The following is a 12392-nucleotide window of genomic DNA, read 5'->3' as shown; positions in this document are numbered from 1 at the left end:
GTCTGAAGTGATAAACTCAAAGAGATAATTTGAAATTCTGGGAAGGTCATAGGCTTCTTCCTATCCCGTATCTATATATATTATAACGAGAAGTTTATTCTGGAAAAACTTTTTCACTCGGGCGGAGCCGCGAGCAAGAGTTAGTATTTTTATTAATTCCATGACTAACAAACTATAACCAAATATAATTAGCCTTGAAAACATTTAAAACCTTTTTTCATACATAAGGAATTATTTGCAAAGTAATTTTAATATGCTATTATTCGTTATAATCACATGTTATAATTTTATGCGAGGAAGAAATAAGCCTAACTGGTTTCATGAATATTTTATAAATTCTTCCGGTATTTAAGTTTTGTTAAAAACCTCTTTATAGTTTAAATCTAGACGACATTGAACAATACTTTACACTATAGTTTGATAACACGTGGGATGTTTTGTGGAACTTTTACTCTAGTACAAAATTATATTGGATTTAATATGATTCTTTCCTAGCCGAATTTGGGCTACGGCGGCCAATTCAATGGAGATCAGCCAGGTACGCAGCAAATATTATAGTGAGGAAAAAAACATACAGTCGATTTGAACACCTCCTCCGTTTTTGAAGTCGGTTAAAAAGAAATGAAAGAAAGAAACATTTATTCGCACAATATACTTGGTCGCACAAAAATTTATATTAAGGTACAAAAAAAAAAAACAAATATACATAGGGTTCGGGCGACTTGCATCCTATGATACTGCCGAAAAGGTTCCGGTTCAAACTAAATGTCAGGCAAGGTGTGCTTGGCGCATAGTGCGCAAGTGCATAGTGCACAAGTGTGCGCAATACACAGGTGTACTATCTTCCGTCACTCTCATAGTCCGGTGACACGACAATACGACATGACCGGAGAAAGATTAGGCGCAGGACCAACGGTTTTACGTGCTTGACTTAAAATAGTGTCCTCAGCTTCTTAATAGAGAGTGATAAATAATGCAGATGCAATTGAAAGTGGTGTATCCAAGAGTGTAAAATGGGCGTTGGAAGATTTGGTTCGAGTGTAAATTAGAGGTCAGCGGTAGAAGACGAAGTACGGAACAGCGAAACCTCGCTCGATATCAGAATAATTTGAAAACCAAGTCTTAAATCTCACACAAAATACAATAGACCTCCCAAGTGACAGCTGAGTTGGACGACCGATAAGTCCTAGATAATCATTACCCCTTTTTCCAATATTGTTAGGTCTGAAAGTCTGATTTTTCCCTCGTAAAAGAAAATTAGTAAAACAGTGACGCAAAGACTGAAATAACCAAGAAACGGATTCATAAAATCAACAATCGTAGTCTAACAATAATAACTGTTATATCAAATGGTTATTATAAAATGTGCACACACCTGAGCAAATAGAAATAAATAATGTTACTTAGTTTAATATTAAAACAGATATTATTGAATAAGCAATGTTCAAAGCCCTTTGGAACAACTTTATCGCTGAAGTTAAATGTAGATGTTGTGTGTACACTGATTCCAATTACCCTTATCTCTCACCAGTGGGGTCAACGCAACAAACTTTCTCAAGGCTGTACATAATTAGATTACATCTAATTGATTGATTCCTTTTTAATCGAATTTCGGCCACGGCTGTTATTCTAAACGGAGATCAGGCAAGTACGCGGGAGATGTTATAGTGTACAAGTGTGTGCGTAATACACAGCTGCACTCTCTGTTCCTTCCCTCTCATAGTTCGGTGAGACGGCAATCCAACATGACCGGAGAGAGATCAGGCACAAAACCAATGGCTTTACGTCCATTCCGAGGCTCGGGGGTATCACACCGCCAACTTCCTGACTTCGAGGTGCGACTGAGTAACTTTTTAAGATAGAAAACCCAGCTACATATATTTTAACTCGACCCGGGATTCGAACCCAGGACCTCACCGCGGTAGTCATACTCGTACCATCACAAATACGCCAACGAGGCAGTCTAATTATTTTTTTGTGCACGGAACATTTGTTCACATATAAAACAGAACGTAAACATTCCTTTGCCTCCTAAAAAGCAAATTGGCCAATTGACAAGTACTTATAATCTATGACCTTGGAGTAATATCGACCCTTCCTGCAAATCCGTAAAGCGATCACGATGTTAAAATATAATAACTCATAATAATTACCTCATGATTAAGGTGTTTTCAACAATGTTAAACTGGTTTTGAGAACCGAATTTGTTTTGGGCGCGTGCAAACCAGTGGTCATTTACTTGTTGGGTGGAACAGGTGTATAGCACGTGTGAGGTGAAGCACTTAGAGCAGCCCTATACGTCTGATACATTAATGAACAATGTATAAATTAAACTGGTTATTCTATATGTAAATGTGAAAGAGTTCCTCGAAATAAATCTATTTGACGATTTGATCGCAATTTCTAATATATTATGATTTTCTCCTGACGTTTTAAAGACTGCAACCTTCATGGTCACGGGATGGACTGAGCTACTTACTGGTCGTCAAAAAAGTCAGTTACAATATCTATCTACATTTTTGCTGTTGACAGTCCTGTCTACGCAGAATAAACTCATCGTGCCTTGGAGTCTGGCAGCTTGTCCTAAAAAGAGGTTTACGTTAAGTAATTGCAGAATTCGACTTCCGTAACCAATTTTTAGCGAGAAAACAATAACGGCAAGACGTGTAAATTGTAAAACTTGCACGACTTGCGGCGAGTGCCATTGATTGGTTTCCCTAATTGGATTCGTTCGAACTTTTCCATTTGCTAACTGGAACCATGGTAAAACCCGGTTAATATAGAAATGTTTTTTTAAATACCAGTTTTCGACCACGGCTCGGCCTGTGCGGTAGTTTTCGTAATAAGACTACAACTATGTACTTTTATGGGTAAAATTAGCCTATATGTTTATCCAGAACATACACTATAGGTGTACAAAGCTCTTTTTTTCTTGTTGTACCCAGTTTGGTCCAAATACGTCCAAAAGCTTCTGCGTTTATGTCTAGGCATACAAATAAGTGTGTATAGCTAAGGTGTTAATGCGGGGTCTAATACACAAAAAAGTATGCGGGCTAAACTACAATATTTCGCGTTATAATAAGAGGTAGTAGGATTATAATATCAAGTCACTATAAACTTTCATTTCGACAAGTTATAAATCAGGTTTTATTTTAGGACGTGGTTCTATGGCTTTTGCTGATCGTTGGAAAAAAAAACATCTGTAAGTGTTACAGAGATGTACAAATCCGTGACGTCTTATTATACTAGTTTTTGCAAGAGTTTAGATCCTCACAACAAATTTGGAAATACAGTGCCTATTTTAAAAAAAATCACAATAAGGAAGCTACATTATTCTTTTAAACTTTTTATTCTGTGAAAAGATTTTATAAACAAAGCTGCGAGCAAAATCCAGTGTGGATATAATACGGATTAAACATTGTATCGCATGCTTGACTGCTGACCCCGATATGAGAGAGGCATGAAGTTGGTTGAACTTATAAAACGACTAGTACTCGTTAGCTTTATTTTATAATTAATGGTTTATTGCAGTTTTACAAGGATTTTATTCTTAGTTAATAATGTACCTATAAAGAATCATGATCATTATGCACTGCCACACAACAATAGCTGAACTATTTCTGAACTTCAGAACGCTTCTACATAATTAATTTCGCTGGTGGTAGGATATATTTGATATCCGTTCGGATAGCGACCATCACACACAGGGTGTTAAAACCCGCCATAGTGACCCACGTAAGTGTATCGCGTTCCAGGATCAGTCTGTATATATCCGGTTCCAACAGGCCAGTATAATTGTGCCAACGTGTAATTATCACTAGTCAGTCGATATTTTATTGGACCCCACTCCATTTACCATCAGGTGCAATAATGAGAATTTTGTAAACCGAAGTTCTGGATGTTAGTATCAGGAACTGTTTTTGGATACTTATGACTTTTACCGTCAGGCGAATAAGTAACTCGTCATGTAAAATAAAAACTATATATTGAGGTCACTATTTCGGTGTAAGATAGCCTTATTAATTATATTATTTTCATACTGTTTGAGTGGAAAAATACGGAGTCATTAGAATTTAATGCGTTAGACATTATGATTAGACGCTCCTTGTTATTTATTTTATAAGTTAAATGACATAAATGAAGTCATAATCTATCAGACTCAATACTACACTTGAGGTAAATGGAAAATATATTTCCACCTCCTCCCTGTCTTTCTATTTGATTAATTTCGTTGCGGGATAATGACAAATTAGTTTTCCTTGAGACTCGCCCAGCTTCACTGCTCGGTGTCATAAAAAGCGTGCCAGTGCTGATCCTGGCTTATAGAAATTGTAGTTGTGGGTTTAAGGGGTGGATAGTATCATACATATAGCAATTAGCTTCCCCTGATCAGGTGTATATTTTTACGATTTTCTAGAAATTGAATCTTACGGAGGTTTATCAGATTGCCTCTAAGAAACTGGGGAAAGTGTTATATTATCTCGTATGGGGTGGAATAAAAGGTGAAAGAAAATGGTAGGAAGCAGCAATATTTCCCTGAGAATCAAACGAATATAAGTTCGATTGCCGAATTAAGAACTTTGTAAAGAAAAAGACAGGGTAATTAGGAACGAAACGGAAAAATTATATGACAATTTAAGTGCATAAAATGCTGTTTGTCGGTGTTTGCATTATTATATGTTGCATAATTTCCTGTCAGCATTTATTTGAAAATAATGTGCAGTCGTTTATCTGTACACTTAGTAGGCACTTTAAGACTATTTAGCATATTTTGATGCAATTTCCACAATCATTCTAACTATTGGGGAACTTTTGTTGCCGACCATAGGCTAAGGTTATGGGCATTGAAAACACTAATTCCAGGTTAATGATGCTATATTGTAACAGTTTAAAATATCGAATAGGGATTTAGTATTGGGGAGAGGAAATCGGACGCTAGCCTAAAATTAACATTTATTTAAATTAAAACCATATAATTAATTAAAAATTTCATATAAGGTTTATTCATATAAGGAGAAGTGAGGAAATTATTTTCATTTACATTTTTTTTTACACTCATACTTATGAATTAAATATTAAAACTTATACTAATATGTAACAATTATTTAAAGGTTGGCAGAACAGGCAGTAATATATATTTTTTATTTTGAATAGTACGAAACTACGAGATTGTAGTTGATTTGTAAATAGATCGCAGCGACACAGATTGTTTTAAATAATTCAAACAGTTGAACACGTTTGTTTCAAAATATCCTAACGCGCGCATATTTCCGTATTACCAACGTCACGTATAAATTATAATGATTCCGGATTATTTATATTTGGCATAACCCTTACGACGTCACGGAATGTTTATTTTGAAGACCAAAATAATTTTTACGTCATTTAAGGTGTAAGAAATTAATTGCTCCGTTGGTTTAGTGGTTATTAGGACCGTGAACTGTGATGATATAGGTTCGATTGATTGGTTAGGCAATAAAAATGTTAACATAAATAGATGCTCTGATATGCGAGCACAGCCGGGAGTAGGGGAGGGCAGTTTACTTATAATAATACTTAGTTTAGTTAACCTGATGAGGTCCATTAATACAAAAAGACGTCTGTATAAAATTAAAATAAAGGGGGAAAAGATCTTTAGTAGGATAGAAAAAATATACAAGATCATATTTTGACTGTCATTTCGTTAATAAATGATCAGAGCTGCATCATCATACTTTCAGAAATACACTCTTACACTGTGACATACAATATTCGCCCTAAACTACGAAAATATCAAAAATTATAAAAATTAATGGGATTTCTGGTGATAATATTTGGTCATCATGAATGATTTTTGGCACGATGTTAGCAGAGTTAGCGAGTTTGTGATTTCATTTAGTAACTCTACATAAAAACGACCTTGTGTAACTATAATAATCAGTTTCATAAATAAAATACATGACCCGAAATACGATGTCCCGTCTTAACTATGAATAATAATAATATCAGCCCTGTATTATATACTTGCCCACTGCTGAGCACAGGCCTCCTCTACTACTGAGAGGGAGTAAGGCCTTAGTCCACCACGCTGGCCTAGTGCGGATTGGTAGATTTCACACACCTTCAAAATTCCTATAGAGAACTTCTTAGATGTGCAGGTTCACTCACGATGTTTTCCTTCACCGTTAAAGCGAACGATAAATTCACAAAGAATACACACATGATTTTAGAAAAGTCAGAGGTGTGTGCCCTTGGGATTTGAATCTGCAGACATTTGTCTTGGCAGTCCGTTCCACACCCAACTAGGCTATCGCCGCTTAAACTATGAATATTGAATTCGAATTGGTATAATAAATAAAAAATATATGATTCAAGAACATAATGTTCAATCGCTGACACTGAACACAATCGCTGACAATTAAGTTAATTTATTTAGTTAATTAATTCGTTAAGTTTTCTTAAATTCTCTAATGTTCCGCTCAACTTCCTTATTTTTTTCTTTCATAAGAATCTTCTTCTGTCAATAATTAACACAACAAAGAAGAATTAGCGAAATTGTTCCATCTCTTCACGCGTGATGCGATGACCAAGGCAAATAGAGCGATAGTCTCCTGGAACAAAATCTAATCTGCAAAATGTCTGATTGCTTTTGAAATTTTCAAGTTAAGTGAAAATATAAAAAATCAATTACTCACCTCAAAATAGATTAAATTAATGAATAATAACGATTGAATTATTGGCAACAATCAATACTTTTGAAATAAGTAATTGATATTTATATTTTCACTTAACATAAAACCTTCATACTGCAATCAGACATTTTGCAGATGAGATTTTGTTCTTGGGGACCGTCGAGAGATTCATTTAAATATATATCCATAACAAATATTAGTAAATAATAAGAATTAAAAGGATTACTTACTGCATGACGCAGAATATACATACTAATCATTTTATGATCACTTTACTCATAAAGTTTAGCACAGGAAAAAACGCGGTAATTGAGTAATGAGAAATGTTTGGATTTGTTGCCGCTAATGAAGGCACTTTGCATATCTTAATATAATTATTAACATTAAGTCACAAAAGGCAGGACGCAACTCAAATAGACGATTCTAGAAGTATAACATTTTGGGTGAGAATTCATACATCAGTGAGCAATACGAATATTTGAAAATTAGTCCTTTAAGGCCAGGCCAAATTCCAATTAAGAATTTCAAATATGTGGAATTACTCCAGTATTACATTTCAGTCACGTTATAAAATACGTAGATCAGTTTTTATGTCATGTTCCAAAAAGGTCTATATTGCACGCCATAATTTTGGATAATTTGAATTGTCGGACCATATTTCCAAAGATATTGTTTAACCTTGCCCTATTGGTTAACCCCATCGGACCTTCAGCTGCTAAATATAAAGTAAATAAAAATAGCATTGCAAAGGATTTTTATAAAATTTTGAAAGGGGCAGGTCCCGTCATGCGCCTGATCGTAAAAAATAGCAAAGCCATTCAGAACTAAGAAATACTTGGCGCTGCCATTTTTCCTTTATTCGTGCCCAGCAAAGTGACCCCATGGACTTAATGGTAAGTCGAGTGAGATCCAATAGAATGTCGACTGACAAGAAATGATTACTCTTTGACAGTCGACTCAATTATGGCGGCCTTTTGGATCCGAATATACACAGGTTGATCCCGTAACGCAACTCACTTACGTGGGCCACTATGGCGGGTTTTCACACCTTGTGTACGGTGGTCGCTATCCGGGCGGATAGAAAATATATCCTATTACCAGCAGATGATATCCTGAGGCATATCTGTTAAGTCTCGAAATGCTTTGGGGCAGAATTGATTCAACGATCCTAACGTCCTACTTACTAACGCGATTATTTACCGTGATTCACTGACAAACTTTATACCGAATTGCGTATACGCATTGAATCTTTACGAAGCTTATGTGTTAATATGAAATATCTATGCGCAAAATTACCAGTTATATTTTGAACACGAATAGATCGGAGGTACATCGTGAAAAACCCATGGCAGCTGTTTGTTCTGGCTTTCGAGGAATCGCGTTTTGATGCATAGAGCGTACTATAAGGCTTGTTGGCATAAATCTGGACCAACAATTGATGTATTTATCGATTGATGTATCTGTTATATTTGACTATACGATATTTATTAATAAGTTCAGAGTAGACTATAGTGGGAAAATCTATTTTAATTCATAATATTATTAACAAAAGATTACGGCCAGCGTCCTTACTTAGACGAAAAAAATTTAAACACCTTCAAAAACAAAATAAAAAAAGTTATAGTTATAATAATTTATTGAGTTATTTGTTTGCGTAAAGGTTATTTTTGTTTAATGCATGTTATTTTTTCATTTTAAGTTACATCTACAAAATAAATTGCTTTAAAAATTTAGGAGTTACTGCTAAAATACTTACATTTAGGTTGTCTCCCGTACTGTCCTTTCCTCCGCTTTTCAAACAATTTGTTGATAATGGCATGTTTCCTTTCATTGAAATCAATTTCTTCAAAATTCAATTCGCAATCGAAGTTTTCTAGCTTCCCATCACACTTTTTGTTCGGCAAGTCATTCACTTCGTTTACATTAACCGCCGAATACCTCCTGTCGGACACGCGATTCCACAATTGCACTAGGTCCTTCATTTTGAAGTCAAAAATTAACAATTGTCAAATTCGAGTACACTTAAATAAATAAATCTCACTTAATGCCACTAAATATCACAGTAAGATTTCAGTTTATTTTTAAATTCACTTAATACTGGCCATAAAATACCAAAAAAAAAACTTTTTTAAATTTATCACCAAATAATGTCCATAGATACTATATACGAATAGACACTTATTTCGTAGTCACTTAATACTGAAAAAGTAAGTAACATCTCTTGGCATGTACGCCTGTGTTCGGCGAAGGCTGTATTTCTAATGACCGCGTGCGATAGTCGCGTAGTCTATATCGCACACCTTCGTGACGTATTACGACGCAAGATAAAGAAAATAACTGAGTCTTAATGACAATAAATACTATGACGTTCATTATAATTCCAGGTGGAAAGATTCCATTAAGTGTAAATAAATTTATTGACTCAGCGGTCTTAATCCTAATCTGAAGCAAATTTAAGATTTATTTAAGGTAATTCCGTATAGAACTAACTTCCATTTATGTGCCTCATTTAGACTATTCAGGAGTCATCCGTGCATGCTTATAACTATGAATTATTTATTACGAGTAACGAACACAACCGAATTGTTGACATTCGTATTTATAGCTATCCGTCTGTCACTTTAGGAGACTGTCACAGGGATACCAACACACTTATTTACCTGCAGCATTAATGGCTGGTTCAACCAGGTTAGTATTCCGACTGAGTCAATTTTAGTAAGTTCCGTCTCCGTATCAAATGCACGTCCATGCATGGGGGGACCTCTGGGTATTAATACACATTGAGGTTTATAAAGGGTTGTCAAAATTTCCTCTCCTTATACCCTCCGCTCATCTTAGAAGAATGTTCCTATCCCTCCCTCAAAGTTCCCTCCTAAATCTCCTCCGTGCTCAAGCAGTGACTAAGCCGAGGGACTTCAGCTTGCCATGCGCAGGTTTCCCCCGGTGTTAAATGCAGGGCCATCTATTTTAAAAAAACCTGGATACTATAACTGTGTTATAGAAAATCAAACGTAGTGTAAGTAAACTTTACTGATAACCAAACATCTGCCTCCCTTCTTTATCCCAATTCGTGAGTCTTGAAACGATTGCATAGATTTGTTGATGTGTTTATGAACAGTTGATATCATTTGATAATGTTAGTGATGGGCTTAAGAGGACGAACGGTCAACCGCCCAAGGCATCGTGCTTGCAAGGGAGATAAAGAAAAAAAATACCCTTCATCAGCAATCAAGTAAGAGGGCCTCTCAAAGATCTGTCGCCCCGACCCTCGCATAAATTAGGGCCACTACTGCATTTTGTGGTAAACAATTTGCTTGTATTTTAATTTGTAAGATTCAGGATCATCACGGACGCAGTCATTTGCATGATTGATTGTCTTTGTCTCCTCAGTTTTAGTTGGATCCGAAGTATATAACATTAATTAATTAGAATCAATACTTATGCAATCACGTACCATGCGAAAACTACGTTTTATATTAAAATATCAATGAGGAAGTTGATTTCAATGGAATATTTTCTGTAGTTTTAATTATTGATTATAAAAAATAACTCATTCCTCTTCATTTCTAAAATGTATAAGCCATGAGCTGGAATGTTCAAAATGGACCTTAAAGTCCAAGAAAAGACGAGTGAAGCTGCAAGCAAAAGCTAGTAAGATATAATGCCCTATTTATAATTATTTTTCTGATGGTTAAATTAATAAATACCATATGAAACATGACTCGCACATTTTGCAATTATCAGTAACACTGCAAATTAAAATAACAAATAGATTCTTAGACGAATCACCTATGATTTACATATCATTGTGTACTTATGTTAATACGAGGAAATGCGATGAAAAATCTTGTCATCGTAATAGTGCAACGCAGACGACATGTAGAACAAAGTCCCCTTTGCTATTTGTCTGCGTGTGTTCGATTTTCTCAAAATCTGCTGGACGGATTTTTATGTAATTTAGTATCGAGATAGCTTAATATCCTGGGAAGGTTATCGGCGACTTTCTTTCCCAGGAAAATATATAGCGAGACTTTTATCCCGGAAAACTCCTTCCTGCGGGCGAAGCCACGAGCTAGTAAAGTTATAAACTCCAGAGAAGCACTAGGACGTTTTTGTTTAGGCACCTGTCTAATGCCTGAATCTATCGCAATTTATGCTTGAATTAAACGGGGAGTCCGCCCCGTGACCACGAAGGCTGCAGTCATTGTAACATAGGGAAAATATTATAATATAAAAAATCACGATACAATCCATAAAATAATTTTATTTCATTGTCTAACATTCACGCAAACATAAGAAATCATTATGCAATTTTTGCTGTATGCGATTATATTATGGTTCTCCTCGGCCTATGTGCCAAACCTATGACCGCACAATCTACATTCGATTTAACACTACACCTCAATGCTTTAAATAAGATTCCCTCAATATAAGACCAAGGAGAAGTAGATGACGCAATACAAATTTCAACTCCAACATGAGTTGTCTTATTAAATCGTACAGATAAAAATCGGTAGTCTGCGTGAGATGAAAGTAAATTATGGCTAGTAAAGGAAAAATTACGTCAGTTATCGATGACTAATATTGTGATGCATCTCGGGCTCATCCCTGTGTATACTTCTGTAAGTATACGTCTAAAATCATGTCACAAATAGGCACCGCGCAGACGCTGTTAATGTGTGGCTTGGAAATACTATGCTTTTGCCTTATTGCATTTGAATGACGAGACTAGCATGCTGCTCGTCTGATATTAAGCGATACTACTGCTCATGAACAGTAAAAACACCATATGGAACTTTGAATTACCAAGCACTGCGCTCGTCACCCTCAGGCATAAGATGTTAAGTCTCATAATGCCCAGTAATTACGTTAGCTTCAATGTCCTTCAAACCTGAACATAACAGTGCATGCGCACTGCTGCTCGATGGTAATAGACATTGCGGCATCTATCCCGATGGCCGCTATAATACGAGAGACCTCCCTTTGTAACTGATCATCATAAATTTTGGGGACTGTCAATTTCATAGTATTGTGGTGTAAATTGCGATTAACAAAGCGATTAGTTCCGTCAATAACCAGTTACTGGAAGCATTGTAGACCTGTGTGCTAATAATGTTTGACAAACAGTTTAGATTTGAGATTTTAAACTAAATAAAATTACATCTTCTTGGTGGTACGATATGGTATAACAAATATAGATACCTTTTTTTTCAATAATTGCTATTTTTGATTGTGTAATTGATAAGTTTAGACCAACATATTATTTGAACACTTACTATTTGTTTGCATTTAGTTTGTTTGTTACTAGAATAAGTATTATGATATAGAAAGTATTTTAACAAACGCAAGGTAATTTCCTATAGATTTCTCTTGATGACCTTCGGATGTTACTAAATCGACACTATTTGTTACACTTTATGGCAGAGAGATATCCAAGGTCCTTTAGACCTTTTATTTTTTTAGCAAAGGTCCGATTGGTAGGGACAGGCTATGACAAAGGACTTTAACTTATCTCGGGGCTATCCAATATACGACGATCTCAAATATGTCTACTACGCGGTTATGACACTTTAAAAATATAAAAAAATTGATAATAAATGGAGACTCGATAATGACAGTTTCAAAATTACCCAATGCGAGAAAACAATAAGGTCATCCGGATTGAAATTGAAACAATCATTAATTAATTGTAATTTGATTGGTATTTCATTGTATTGCGTT

The 12392-nt window shown here is 35.4% G+C and overlaps 1 protein-coding gene across 3 annotated transcripts in view; it reads right to left on the bottom strand.

Annotated features, from left to right (window-relative positions):
- LOC115446359 (scavenger receptor class B member 1) overlaps window positions 1-12392 on the bottom strand; it is a 61015-nt gene that overhangs the window by 33108 nt on the left and 15515 nt on the right. Inside the window, exon 1 of one of the 3 annotated variants that reach the window (XM_030172981.2) lies at window positions 8428-8949. The exons of the other annotated variants lie outside the window; for them this stretch is intronic. Within the exon in view, the coding sequence (XP_030028841.1) occupies window positions 8428-8653 (226 nt within the window). The 5' untranslated portion in view covers window positions 8654-8949. Of the gene's footprint in view, window positions 1-8427; window positions 8950-12392 lie in introns of those variants that run through there. 3 annotated transcript variants of the gene reach the window in all.

The sequence above is a fragment of the Manduca sexta genome, chromosome 28 (genome assembly GCF_014839805.1).
Source record: "Manduca sexta isolate Smith_Timp_Sample1 chromosome 28, JHU_Msex_v1.0, whole genome shotgun sequence".
Taxonomy (NCBI): Eukaryota; Metazoa; Arthropoda; class Insecta; order Lepidoptera; family Sphingidae; genus Manduca; species Manduca sexta.
Note: the sequence above shows the minus strand (reverse complement) of the source record. Positions and strands in the feature narration are given on the sequence as shown.